This window comes from Arvicola amphibius, chromosome 12 (genome assembly GCF_903992535.2).
Source record: "Arvicola amphibius chromosome 12, mArvAmp1.2, whole genome shotgun sequence".
In the NCBI taxonomy this organism is placed as follows: Eukaryota; Metazoa; Chordata; class Mammalia; order Rodentia; family Cricetidae; genus Arvicola; species Arvicola amphibius.
In genome coordinates this window covers 86,751,770-86,765,763 of record NC_052058.2, presented here as the reverse complement: position 1 = coordinate 86,765,763, position 13,994 = coordinate 86,751,770, and the positions used below count along the sequence as shown (strand labels likewise).

At 50.5% G+C, this 13,994-nt stretch overlaps 1 protein-coding gene across 2 annotated transcripts; it reads left to right on the top strand.

The window, feature by feature from the left end:
* Positions 1 to 270: 270 nt before the first annotated feature.
* Golt1a (golgi transport 1A) lies at positions 271 to 11,980 on the top strand. Of its 2 annotated transcripts, XM_038350139.1 has the most exons (5): positions 271 to 392; positions 8,695 to 8,786; positions 9,607 to 9,785; positions 10,872 to 10,935; positions 11,527 to 11,980. In XM_038350139.1, exons 1-5 carry the CDS (start codon positions 368 to 370, stop codon positions 11,563 to 11,565), a joined length of 399 nt encoding a protein of 132 aa, XP_038206067.1. In that variant the 5' UTR covers positions 271 to 367; the 3' UTR covers positions 11,566 to 11,980. The 2 variants fall into 2 exon arrangements, with proteins under 2 accessions (XP_038206067.1, XP_038206068.1); XM_038350140.1 differs by lacking the exons at positions 10,872 to 10,935; positions 11,527 to 11,980 and adding an exon at positions 9,994 to 10,183.
* The last annotated feature ends 2,014 nt before the right edge of the window (positions 11,981 to 13,994 follow it).

Here is a 13,994-nt window from a genome sequence, read left to right as displayed (position 1 = left end):
AAAAAAAAAAAAAAAAAAAAAAAAAAAGCAAAAGGGTAAAGGGTGGGGCACCAACTCTTCCCAGACTCTCTACCAAAACAGGTGAGAAAACCCAGGCGCACCCAGACCCTTGCCTTTCCATCCATATCCAGACTAAGTTGTTTGGAGGAGGTAGGGCAGAAAAGGCCTTGTGAATGGTAGTTTCCAAATAGGCCTGTGTCTTTAAGCAGCCATTTGTGTGTGGGGAATGTAGAATGATGGGAGTTAATGATTTACCAGAGATTCCTTCACTGTTGCCAAGGGTCAGCTTCCCGGGAACATGCCCTGGATCGGTCCTCCGGGCTCACTCCTAGCCAGCTGATCAGGAAGGCCCCCAGTGGACTGAAGCATGATCTCCATCACCGACTGGCAGAGTGAGTGGAGGGGAGGGGCGGGGCGGGGCAGGGCGGGAGGGGAGGCTTGTGGAGCTGTAGAGGGGGTCCCAGCTAGGGTGAGTGAACACGTGCTCTTCCCAACCCGGCTCTTCCTCTGGGACCTAGAACCTTTGGAACCAGCAGTTGGAAGCTGCTCTGTTGGCATCTGCGAAGCGGCAGGGTCAGGGCTAGTGTGACCTCTGCCTTGTAGAGGGTGGGGCCAGCCAGGAACTGAGGCCATCAGAAGCAAGTTCACACGGCAGGCTGAGCCCCTACCACCCACGGTTCCGAAAACGAGGGTGCCTCCCCAATCATCTCAAACCAAACATCTCCCCAAACCCTCAAGGCCTCCTGTGGCCCTAGTCTGTGGTCTCACTCCATGCATCCCCACTTCTTCTTTAGGGAAGCAGGGAGGCGGCAGCCCACTGTCTGGGACGAGTGGCTCAGCCACAGGGAGGACAGAGATGTAGGTGTCGCTGGGTGAGTTGCTTGGCCTCTGAGCCGACACTCCCTCTGCAGTGACCCTATGGTAACTGTCTAATGTAGCCAAGTACTGTGCCAACACAGAATAAACTACTAAGAGTCAGGGAAGTGGGGCTCCAGTTTACCTGCTAGCAAGGGAAGGCAGGCCATTAACTCTTGAAGAAGTGACTGTGTAGCAGGTCAGATAATAAGGTAATAAGAACCCCCTTCCATCCTAAAGCAAAACAGAGTAAAGGAGCCATGGAGTTTGCAGAGAGAGAGAGAGAGAGAGAGAGAGAGAGAGAGAGAGAGAGGGAGAGAGAGAGGGAGAGAGAGTTGGGGGATTCATTTCCACTGAAATGAAGGCTTTGCTGGAAAAGGCCCTAACTCGGAGGACTCCAGGAAGTGAGGAGGTAGTCTGTGCAGCCATCTGTTCCAGGAAGTGGGAGCAGCCAGCACAAAGGTCCTGAGGTATCAAGTCTGTGGTGTGTGAGGTCCAGCAAAGAGGCTGGTGTGGCTGAGACTTCACAGGTGGAAGGTTAAGAGCTTGGGTGAGGGAAATCCTCGAAAGGCAGCGCAAGGTGGACCACCGTAGGGATGGGAAGGTTTGTCGTGGGCTCTCTGCAGGAGGTGTGACCTCTCGGCGTTTTAGGAGCTCGCTCTGGTTGCTGGAATTCTCAAAAACAGACTGTACAGGGTAGGATAGCAAAGAAGAGGCCTTTCTGAGGCAAGAGAAGGCAGGAGACAGGATGTGGCAGTGCAGAACTGGGAGGTGGTCACACGGTCCTGTGTGACTGAAGGAATTTGCTGGAAGATGGGATGTGAGACATGAAGGGATGAAGAGTCAAGAATACCTCCCCAGGACCTGGGGAGCAGACTGGAAAGTGGATCCGTAAGTGGGAAGCAGGGGCCAGATGTGGACAGGTTGGGTATGTTTGTCTCAGATATCTCAGATATCCAGGCAGGGAGGAGAGGGTCTGAACTTCAAGAGAGAGACTTGTCCAGACAGAGAAATCAACAACATGTATATAGTCGCTGCTTAAAGCCATAGGAGTCCCCAGATCCCTGGGGCACAGCCTCTCAGCCTCCCCACTCCCTGAGCCTTCTAGCCGTACCTCTGGCCATTCACTAGGTGACAGTAGCCAAACCTCCACTTCCTTGTGACAATCAAACTGTCTCCATATCACACGAAAGCTCGCCCAAACTATTCTCCCAGCATTCCCACCTTGCAACCCAGTGAATCAAAAGGGGGAGAAAGGATGATGAGTCCCGGAGTCCTGAGACCGGGGGCATGCTGACATGCTCATTAGCCTTCCAGTGTAACAGTATGCTCGTATCCAGCTGACACAAGTCCTAAGAATGATACTTAGTCCTGTGAGAGGGAGAAATGGCAGAACTAGATTGATGTCAGAGCACAAAGGCCAGGACAGGTTTCCCTGAGGAGCTGGCATTTAGAAGCATGAGGAGAGTGTGCCACACAAAGAAGCCTCATCTACAAAGGTCCTGGGGCAGGAAACTATGGGCATCATTGGAAGTCAAAGGCGATGGTGTAAGAGGAGTGTGTGGGTTTGATAGAAGGTAGAAGGAGAAGTTTGACCCCTCCCCCTATAGGATCTGTAAGGCATGCATAGGAAAGGGTCCCTGCTTCATTCCAAGTGGGTGGAATGACCAGGATGCTCTATGATCAGCTGATGTGTTTTCAATTCTTGAGCATTGTGTGAAGGATGGGAATGGTGGCAAGCAGGAAACAGGAGACTAATGGAGGCCGTGCAGGGGGTGGGGGTAGGGTGTCCAGGAGAGAGAAGAGGTGGCTAGGGGTGACGTAAAGAGGGAGAAGCATGGCAGTTTTCGGATGCTTCTGGAAGCAGCCGCCTGAGACTTAAAAGTGGATTAGACAGGGAGGGGTGGCAGGCGCCTCAAGTGGCTTGGCAGCCGGTGGCAGTGGAGACGCTTTTCACAGGAGGTGCAGGATAAAGAAAGGGAGGCTGATCACAGCTTGGGACCAGAGGCATGCTGAGTGCCAGGGAGAAAACCAAGCCAGCAGCCAAGCAAGCAGTGGGATCTGGTGAGTGCTGGGCGAGAGAGATAAATGTAGGCATTGTCGGGCACACACGCGGCATTTGAAAACACAGAAAGGCGCGTGAAAACAGACTGAGGAGAGACAGGAGCTGGGCCCAAACCCTGAGGGAGTTAAATCATAAAAGAAAGAAAGTAGGTGCTGGCAAAGGAGGTGGGGGAGCACTGGAGTGGGGAGACAGCTAGACAGCTGGACGAAAATCAGACCGTATCCTGGAAGCCAGGAGAGGTGATTTCCGCCAAGAAGTGGTCTGCCTCTCGCTGCCAAGGACTGACACCTGTTTGGAGATTTGGTTACCTGAAGGTTATTAATGGCCAAAGCAAAAACACTTTATGCGGAAGTGGTTAATGTCACTTTTCAAAGTCTCAGCTGTATTCAAGCCTGGGCAAGCAGTGTTCCTGTGAATCCTCAGGATTCAGTTTTGTGAAGTGGAGTTAACCACAGCCCCTTCACAGGTGGTTATGTCAAGTTAAGATGTGGCCGGTGCCCGCTGTGGCCTGAGCATCAGCTGTCCGTCACTATTTTCAACTCCCCTTCTTCCTCTCGAACATGTGACAGACCGCGAAGGGGTACTTGGAGTGGGGTGTCAGAGTCCCAGCCTGTGGGCAGAGTGAGTAGCCAAGATGGGGGTGACGAGGGTGCTCTCATGGTAGAGGCAGGGTCCAGTGTGTCACCTGAAGAGTAAAGAGTAAAGTGGTATCAGGCCAGAAGCCGGCTCGCCCCCCCCCCCTCCAGGCTACTGTAAGTGTACCTGATAACATCTGGCAGATAGCTCTGCCAGTGGACTCTTAGACACACCCTATGAAGGGACCAGCTACAAATCGATTGTTCTGAATCTTCCAAAGACTAAGGTCATGTTGAGTTCTAGAAGTATTCCAGACAGGCACGTGTCGACGAGCTGCATTCTCTTCCCATGAATGTTATTGTGGGCACACATAGGTAAGGCTTGAATGGAGTTCGAGGGCTGGAGAATAGAAATATATGTGTTCATTTCCTCATCTGTATCTAGTCTATCTGAAGGGTAAGGGAAGGATACTCCACATAATTCAGGGGTAACACCTACTCTCAAGCAGGTGAGAACAAAGGAGTCTTAGTAGAGGACTTAGAAATTTTGGCACATTTGTGATTGTAAAAGAGAAAAAGACCACCAGCTGTCTCCCTCCTGTAGCCTTAGCGGCTCCGGAGGCTGAGGCAGGAAGATCGCATGAATTGAAGGAGGAGGAATTTGAGAAACAATGAATCTTGTTTTACTTCTTCCACAAGCTTCAGCCAAAGAGACCTACCCACCTGCTCCAGGTGACAATGCCCTGCAGCAAAAAAAGAGATTGAAACACTGGCTTTGCCTGGTGCATTCTGAAAAACTGTCCTGGCCACCCGGCTTTGGCCTGTCCCCAAGGCTGCAGGCTGGGGGCTCCTTCTGACAGCAGTTTGGGAACTGCAGGACCTGGGGACCCAAGGCTGGAGAGTTGGGACTCAGATGCAAGATAACACTCAATATAGGAAGACTCCAAACTGGCCAGTCTGGAGCCAGGGGAGGTCTCTGGAGCCCTGGAGGTGCCCCCAGCCAGGCCATCCTCAAGAGTTTGCCTTACTCCCTGCTTTCTGCTTTGTAACTTGTGCAGCAGGGGGCGCACTGCGACCTCTGTCTGGATCACGGGACATCTCGTACTAACTAGCACGTCTGCCGTTCTTGCCTATCTGTGTGACACGCCTACCCAAAACCCACCGCTTCCTCTGCTGGGGCTGCTGTCCTGAAAGGAACTTCGGGTGCAAGCCCCCCTCCCCAGGTTTGACTGAGTCACTGAACTACAGGAGAAGCAAAAAGACGGGGAACGTTTTGAAGCTGTGTATGAGAAACACATTTCCTGACACTTGTCTGTGAGCTTATGTGTGATGCTGACTGCCAGAAACAACTGAATGCGGCACTGTAAAAAAAAAAGGCTGATCTCAGCAGAGGAAAATTCTGGAATCGCATCAACCTGTGAAGAAAGGGCGCAGGACAAAACCAGAAAGTGAGCATGGCTCAAACCACTGTTTTGTTTTTTTTTTTGTTTGTTTGGTTTTTTTTTTTTTTTTTTTTTTTGGTTTTTCGAGACAGGGTTTCTCTGCAGCTTTTTTAGAGCCTGTCCTGGAACTAGCTCTTGTAGACCAGGCTGGTCTCGAACTCACAGAGATCCGCCTGCCTCTGCCTCCCAAGTGCTGGGATTAAAGGCGTGCGCCACCACCGCCCGGCAAGGCGAGTACTGTGCGTTGGCCGGGAATCGAACCCGGGTCAACTGCTTGGAAGGCGGCTCAAACCACTGTTAAAGAAGATGTCTAACATTAAAAAAAAAAAAAGCTGCACTCAGTGGAAGACACCTGTAATCCCAGCACTGGGGAGGCTGAGGCAGGGGGACTCTCCTGGGCTACATAGTAATGTTAAATCTCAAAAAATTCCAAAAATATTTGTAATGTGTATGAGAAGACAGAGTATTTGGTTGATTGGTTGGTTGGTTTAGGTTTTTTGAGACAGAATTTCACTCTATAGCTCAGACTGGTCTCAGACTTGAAGTAACTCTCCCGCCTTTGCCTCCTAAGGCTGGGATTGCAGCACGCATCACCACAACGAACATTTTGTTTGGTGTCAGCCCAAGCTGATCTTGAACTCACCTCCTGAGTTCGGGGGTGCAGACACACACCACTGAGGAGGGCATGAATTCTCAGCTGGCCGTGACTGTGGATCACACCTCAGGACGCTCGCCACACGGAGTTTCCTCATATTGGTTCTCAGAATCTTGACAGGGACCCAAATGGCCCTGGGTACCTCTAATGACATCAGCACACATCTTCTGGTACACTCAGCGGGTGGGGCAGGGGTTACTGTTGTGGCTGGTTAGCCTAATCCATCCCGCCACTCCTGGCCTCCACTTTTGTGAGGATGGCTCCATGTCTAAAAGCCTCTCCTGGCCTCCTGACTCAAGTTCCTGTTTCTCTATGAAGCAAGCAGCAGTGACTCACGGTCAGTGGACTGGAGAGCCAGGCTCAGCTGTCCTCCTCAGAAAGACATACGAAGCAACTTGGAGAAACTCACGTTCTTTGCAAAACAAATAGACAAACAAATCCGAGTCCATCCTTCAGGGTGCACAGGACAGGAAAACAGGTGTTTTAACAGAACGAAACAAAGAACAAAACCACGCTCATATCATGTCTCCACGTAGAGGGAAGGGTGTCCTACGAGACTGGAGTCATAGGACAGTCATAGACCAGTGTAAGGAGATAACAGACTTTTGTTGTTGCTATTGTTGTTGTTTTCAGGCAGAGTCTCTCTGTGTAGCCCTGGATGTCCTTGAACTCACTCTGTAGGCCACACTATAATTCATAGAGATCTGCTTGTCTCTGCCTCCTGAGAGCTGAAATTAAAGGTGTACATCACCACACCCAGCTGATAATGTGTATATATATAATATATATAGTATATATATTATATATATATATATATATATATATATATATATTATTTTGCAACAAACAGGCAGGTCTAGGCTACAGACCATGGCCGTGTCTGGGAGGCAGGTTAGATGTAGCCCTAGTACAGAACTCTTGTCTAGCACATGGAGTACAACCCTGTATCCTGTATTCAACTCTCACTACTGCAACAAATCCCAAACATCTTTTTCATTCACACTAAAGAAATGTGGTGTAGTCTTCCACCATGCCCAATCTGCGTGGTTGTAGTAGGTGGATACCTTATCTCCTAGGGGCCAAACATCATACAGTGTGGAGGGTGGGCGCCTTATCTCCTAGGGTAGAAACATCGTATGGTGTGGAGGGTAGGTACCTTGTCTCCTAGGGTAGAAATATTGTACAGTGTGGAGGGTGGGCACCTTGTCTCCTAGGGTAGAAACATCGTACAGTGTGGGGGGTGGGTACCTTGTCTCCTAGGGTAGAAACATTGTATGGTGTGGAGGGTGGGTACCTTGTCTCCTAGGGTAGAAACATCGTACAGTGTGGAATAAGAACACAACCATTCTAAAGCTCCAAGGGTGAAGTTTAATTCAGGCCAGTACCATTGGGTGTGGAAGGAGAAAATACGTTCAGATGCATCATGAAGACTTGTCACAAACCTGAGATCCCACATCAAAAAACAAAGCAAAAACGCACAATGTGATTCCACATTGTCAGCATGTCTGCCACCAGAAGCATTAAAATTGGGGTTGGAGAGATAACTCAGCAATCCAGAGTGCTCACTGCTCTTCCAGAGAAGCCATGTCCCAGCCCCTAGGCCAGGAGGCTCAAAACTGCCTGGAACTTCAGGTCCAGGGTACCTGACCTCTGCAGGTACACACACACATGACATGCAAACATACAACACACAGACATACATACATACACATAAATAAAAATCAAACTAGGAATAAGTTTTTTAAAGGAAGTTTTGCCGAGGATTTGGGATGCCTTGTGCCCTGGGGACAGGAAGGTGAAAGGAACAAGCCACTCTGGGAAACAGCGCTGAAACTTCTCAAACACCAGAGAGAAAAGTTATCATGTGACCCAGAAATCCCACTTCTGGGTAGAAACCAAAAGATCTGAAAGCAGGATTTTTTTTTTTTTTTTTTTTTTTTTGGTTTGTTGAGAAAGGTGCTCTGTAGCCCACAGTGATCTCAGACAAGGATGACATGGACTCACTATCCTCCTGCCTCCACCTCCCAAGTGCTGGGATATTACGGACCTGTATCAACATACTCAGCTTTGAAAACAGGATTTCAAACATGTGAGTGTGTGTGTGTGTGTGTGTGTGTGTGTGTGTGTGTGTGTGTACTTCAAACAGAAGTAATTTTTATGTTTAATTTTTTACTTTTATTTTATGCTCCTTGGTGTTCTGCCTGTCTGCATGTCTCTGTGAGGGTGTCAGGTTCCCTGGAACTGGAGTTGCAGACAGTTGTGAGATGCTATATAGGTGCTGGGAACTGAACCAGGCCCTCTGAAAGAGCAGCCAGTGCTCTTAACTGCTGAGCCAATTCTCTAGTCCAATGTTTAATGTAGTTTAAAAAAGAAAAAAATCAGCATAATGAATGGTCATTTGTTGCCTATCACAGTGGCAGAGAGTCAAATTCACACTTCCATATGAGATAAGAAGGACCAAAGAACCCACGTGTCCTGTCTGTTATTTCTGGAGGGAATGTTCAGAAGCACATATCACATGCCCAGAGTATAGCCCTTGACCAAACAAGGTGTCCAGACTGTCCCACACTTCTGCCTGCTACTCATTGGTTTTGTTAACCCCTGTGCTCTTTGATGGTGCCCATAGGACATTGCTAATGGGTGGGACACTGTCTGTGGCAGTCAACCCTGTGAGCTAATACTGATTTGAAATTAGTGGAGACTGGGGGGTGGGGAGGTACCCAGGCCACTGCTGCAGGATGGGTGAGCATATTCCTAACTGATGGCTTCCATTTTCCCAGTCATCTGTGGCAGGTCAGCACTGAGGGCCGAGGAGGAAGGAGAAGGCACAGAGGGATCCAGGAACCAGCCAGGGCCTGGAGCTCAGGGTCTTGAGCTTTCAGCCTTCTCTCTCCTGGCTGGGTATGGTCCCTGAGCTCTAACTGTAGGAAAGAATCAGCAAGCTATTGTGTTCAGCGGAGGCTCAATCCTGAAAACAGTGTGCTGTGTGCTCAGGAAGAAGCAGCACTGACAAAAGTGAGAGCAAAGCTTCCCAGGAACCCAACAGCTCATCTTCCTCCCCCTGGCCAGCCTTCCCCTGAGCACTCTCCTTGCTTCTTACAGAGATTGGTGTGGGCGTCACCGGCTTTGGTGTCTTCTTCATCCTCTTTGGGATACTCCTGTACTTTGACTCTGTACTCCTGGCTTTTGGAAACGTGAGTGCCCCCCCCCCAATACTGGGTGCCTTTGCTGGGTGGCCGGGAGAGTCAGTCCCAAGTTCTTTCAGGTCATAGCTGTTTAGGGTGGATGAGGACTTGGCGGGGGGTAAGGGGAGCGACAGTAGAGTCTGTGGGCACAGAGAACCTGTGAGATGATTACACCAAGCTCTGGGTGAAGTCCTGGTGTTCCTGTCATGAATTAGACCCCCTCCCCACCATTGAATCTCTGAATCTAAGGACACCTCCAGAGCAGCAGGAGCAGTGGGGGAAAAACCAGAGTAAGATAAAAACTTCATTATGAAACAGGGGCTGAGAGAAAGGAGTAGACAAAAGAGAGCTGGGAAGGAAATGGAGGCTTAAGCTCTCGTGAGTGGTTGGAACACTGAAAGAAAAGGCATGGCCGAGGTGTGGGTGGGCAGGGAACATTCTAGAAAAAAAAAAAGCTGTCTTCTATGGGAGCCTGGGCCCCCATGAACGGAGCACTGGAAACCATGCTAAAGGTTCTGGCAGAACCACAGAGTGGGGACCCTTCAGAGACTTTGGGGACCAACTTCTCGTCTGTTAAAGGGGGAGGACTCCATTCCACAGCAGCCTCTATATGAGGAAGAGCTTGGAGCTGAGGAACTGGGTGGGAAATGAAAGGCCTTCAAGTCCATCCCTTTGCCTCAGGGCATTTCTATGCCCACTAACTAGAGCCCTTTCCAGTTCTGCGATTCTGCCCCACTGCTGGGACACACACACGCACACGCACACGCACACGCACACACACACACACACACACCACCTCTCTGTTCTCACTTCTTCCCTGGGCCTGCAGCTGCTGTTCCTGACGGGCCTCTCCCTCATCATCGGCCTGAGGAGGACATTTTCCTTCTTCTTCCAACGACACAAGCTCAAGGGGACCACTTTCTTCCTGGGGGGTGTGGCCATCGTGTTGCTACGCTGGCCCCTGCTGGGCATGCTCCTGGAGGCCTATGGATTTGTTAACCTCTTCAAGTGAGTACCAGCCCCCTCTGCCTTAGTATACTGTGGTTTAGGGAGAAGTGGCCAGGTCAAATTCTGTAGGCCCCTATTTCTACATGGTGTGACAGCCAAGTTCTCTGGCCATCGTTGGTAGCCAAAGCAATCATGTACCCTCTAGACAGGCTGTGGCTACCTAACAAAAGCTCAGGATGTCCGCTCCTTCTCTTTTGTAATTATATAGATCGCCTGAGAAGAAGTGTGAATGCCAAGCTAGTGACCGAGCTGCTCCCGTGACTGTAGTCCTGATATTCCTGGAGAGACCATGTTAATGAACTTCCACCTTAGTTTACCTTGGGGGATAAAAGGTGTTTGTATAATAAATGTGGGTGATCTTCAGGAATCAGTGAAGCCTGAGACTCCCTTCCAATTTTGCTGTGTGAACAGTGTCTCAATTATTCCCGTACCTCCATGCCAGTCCAGAGAGGGAAAAATACTTTATGTTGGGGCGTCGGACCCCGACAACATTCAAATCTCTAATCTTCTCATTCACCCGGGACCTTGAGGGTTCACTTCCCAACCTGACTGCCTCCAAGCCCTATAAAAGGCAAAAGTAGCTTCAGGAGGGGGATGCTGAGGCACAAGGCTGTGCCTACACGGACACAAGCTCCAGCCTCCATCCATGCCAGGGGCTCAGCCACTCAGTGCATTTGCTCCCTACCCATCTAGCAAAGATAATCATCAGGAGAAGAAGTCACAAAAAATGTGTGCCCTTTGAGCTTGGCTTTATGTGAGGCCCTATGACATAGGTACCAGTACTGCTAAGCATGTTGGAATACTGGCCATGGGTTCAGAGAAGTGAGGATTTGTTCACTGTGTACAGTGCCAGTAAGAGGCAGAGCTGCGATGTGACCATAAGACACCCGAGCTCAGCCCGCGATTCTCAGTCACTTACTCTGCTGCTTCTTTCAACAGAGCCCAGGACAGATCTGTCCCCAGGGCCCAATGGCTGCTCTCCCAGGAGCCAAAGTCTGAGCCTTTGATTAAGAGCTTGTCAGTCTTGCTATGCTCCTCCTCCCCTCTTGGGCCACCACTGACCCTAGTCCTCGCTTCTGTTCCTAGGAGCTTTTTCCCTGTGGCCTTTGGATTCCTGGGCAGCGCTTCCAACATCTCCTTCCTGAGCACTGTGAGTAGAGGGAGCCTGGGCCTGGCAGTGGTGTCTGGGGTGAGAGAGCACTTAGAACTGCTTAAGGTGCTATCCTAAGTGCCGCAGACCCCCCCCCCGTACTCTCTGAGACCCACGCACCCCAATTTCACTCTCCTCCCCTCCCTGCTCCTTCTCCACTTGATAAAATCAAAAGTGGGGCCCTGGAGGCTGGAGTGGCTAAGGTGTGGGTGGAGAGGAGGCGGCCATTAACAGCTCCCCAGCCAAAGAAATGAAAACTTAGGTGACCCAGACAAGATGTGCTTTCTGAGACACTTGATTAAGCCTGGGCCACAGGGATGTATGACAGCTGGTGACATCAAGTCAGGCAGGGAACAGAGCCTGTTCTGAGCCCACACCCACCTCTGAAGTACCTGATAGCTCCACACTGAGACATCCAGGAAGGGAGCCAGAACCCACATCTTGGAGCGCCTGCCAGCTGTGCACACCCCACCACCACTCTCCGTGCCTAGTGCATCATAGCCCCGCATCTCAAGGTCAGCTGGGTAATAGCCTAGATATTGAGTCTACTTCCCACTCTTTGTCTGGAATAATGATTCTTGGCTCCCACAGCTGTCGCAGAAGCTTCAAGGCTCCAGCTCAATGGTCTGAACCGGCGAGATGCACTTCTCGAGCTTGGATTGTTGGCGGAGGGGCTGGAAGGGAGACAAGGGTTATCTTCGTGAATCCCCTCCCCAGCACTGACTTACTTCCTATCACATGTGGTCATCTCCAAGACCGGAAGAAAGATAGAGATGAGTGACTGATCTTAAACCCCCAAGTTCTCCCAAGAGGCTTCCAGGAGTCGAGATCCTGTCCCTGACAGCCAGCTGAGGCTGGAAGCAACATCCCTAACCTGAGTTTCTGCAGGGAGTGAAGATTAAATCCTCAAGCTGTGAACGTGTCTGAGATTCGGGGTTGACGTCTCCAGTTCAGAATATCCACCCCGGGGCCTAGGATGGGTTGCAGCACCATCTGCAACCCCGAGTGTGTCCACAAGGTGTAAATGCATTCTCTAAGAGTCGGACTCTGTCCCTGGTGTGATTTTCATGCTCGTATTTAACATCCTGAAGGGTCTGCTATAATGTTAAGCCTCAGTTAAAGTTAGGCGAGCAATGGGAACTAAGCCCACGCAGCATCAGGAATAGCATCTCAGCCATGAGGTGACCACTCCACATAGGACATAGCAGGTAGAGGTGGCACCAAAACCACCTTCTGTTTGGGGGTGGATGGCGCCATTGCCTTCAGAGAACCAAGCCCCACAGAGGAGCTGGTTCTTGTTCTGGGGAGTTCCTTGTCTCACGGTAAAGAGTTTTTCTTTGTTTTGTTTTTCTGAGACAAGGTTGTAGATTGGCCTGGAACTCACAACCATCTTGCTTCAAGTGTCTGAGTGCTGGGATTATACATATGACACACTATACTTCTTTTTTTTTTTTTTTTTTTTTTTTTTTTTTTGGTTTTTCGAGACAGGGTTTCTCTGTGGCTTTGGAGCCTGTCCTGGAACTAGCTCTTGTAGACCAGGCTGGTCTCGAACTCACAGAGATCCGCCTGCCTCTGCCTCCCGAGTGCTGGGATTAAAGGCGTGCGCCACCACCGCCCGGCTCACACTATACTTCTTAAAAGGAGTTCATGTACGCTGAAGAAAGGTGCAGGCCAGGCTTTGGAGGCACAGACTCTAATCCTAGTATTTGGGAAGCAGAATCAAGCGGATCTCTGTGAGTTCAAGGACAGTCAAGGCTACAGTGAGACCTGTCTAAAATAAAATAAAAAACAAACAAGAACCGAATCTTTAAGGGAAGAAAGGGGGAGGGCAGGGGCAGAGTCTTGGTGAGCACCCACTGAGCACCTTCCTTTATTTGCCTAATAGTTGAGTAGGTGCCAGGAATACCGACGGTGAGGCTGGCCCTGCCCTCCAGGCACCAAATGCTGCCCACTCTCCACACTTACTTTCTCAAGGCCAGCTTGGCCATGTCAAGTAGAAAATAGATGTTCCCTCTCCTTTCCTTCCTTTTGTAGTATTATTATAATGATTTGGGGGCGAGACAAGGTCTCACTATGTAGAATAGGCTGTGTGCAAACTCATAGGTTCACCTGCCTTTGTCTCCCAAGTGCTGGGGTGTGCCACTATGGCTGCTGCTTTTTGAGACAATTTCTCACTCTGTCACCCAGCCTGGCCTGGCTTCTGTCTCGACCACCAGGAGGTAGAATTCCATGTATGGGCTATTATAAGCAGCTCTAGTATCCTTCCTTCCTGACAGCCAACTGCTTATATAACTGTTCAGTACTTCTGACCATGTCATATCACACGCGTGTCAAACCCTGCGTCATGCAGGAGCTCGGTAATCAAGGGGAAAAGGAGGAGACCCCCCCCATCCAGCCCCACCCCCACTCTCAATTCACAGCCCAGAAACTGCCCCAATGGAGGCCAATCTGACCCCATTCCTCTCTGAGAGGGCAGCGTGTGGGCATGGAGGAGCCTCTGGGTCAGGCTGTGCCCTTCCCCTCCTCCTCCAGCCTGTGTCTCCTATTCACTTGTGTGTGTGTGTGTGTGTGTGTGTGTGTGTGTGTGTGTGTGTGTGTAGGCAGAGAGGGATAAGACATTTCACATATACACTCCTCAGTCATTTTCTCTTCATTGTTTGGGGCAAAATGAGTCTCCAGCTGCAAGGGAGGGGGTGTCAAGAGGATGGAGAGGCTGGAAGAATTAGTGAGATTCTGAGAGCAGCCTTGGATGGTTTCTGGGGGCGAGGAAGTCGCTGGATCCAGACGTGACAGCCAGGAGGCGGAAGCCAGCGGTAGGGCGTGGAGTCCCAAGAAGGGCCTGGGAGGGCAGAGGTGGGATTACGCCTGGAGACGTCACCCACCTAGACCTCATAAAAGAGGCTGTGACCAGGGATCAGAGAGAGTAAACCCAGGAGCCAGTGGCTTCTCTTGGTGTGTTCCAACTACCCAAGTGGCTCTCCTCCCTCCAGCCCTCCTGCCAGAACCCAGCCAAGGTAGGTTATACTGCTGACAGCGCTTGGGACTGCTCTGACCTAGGG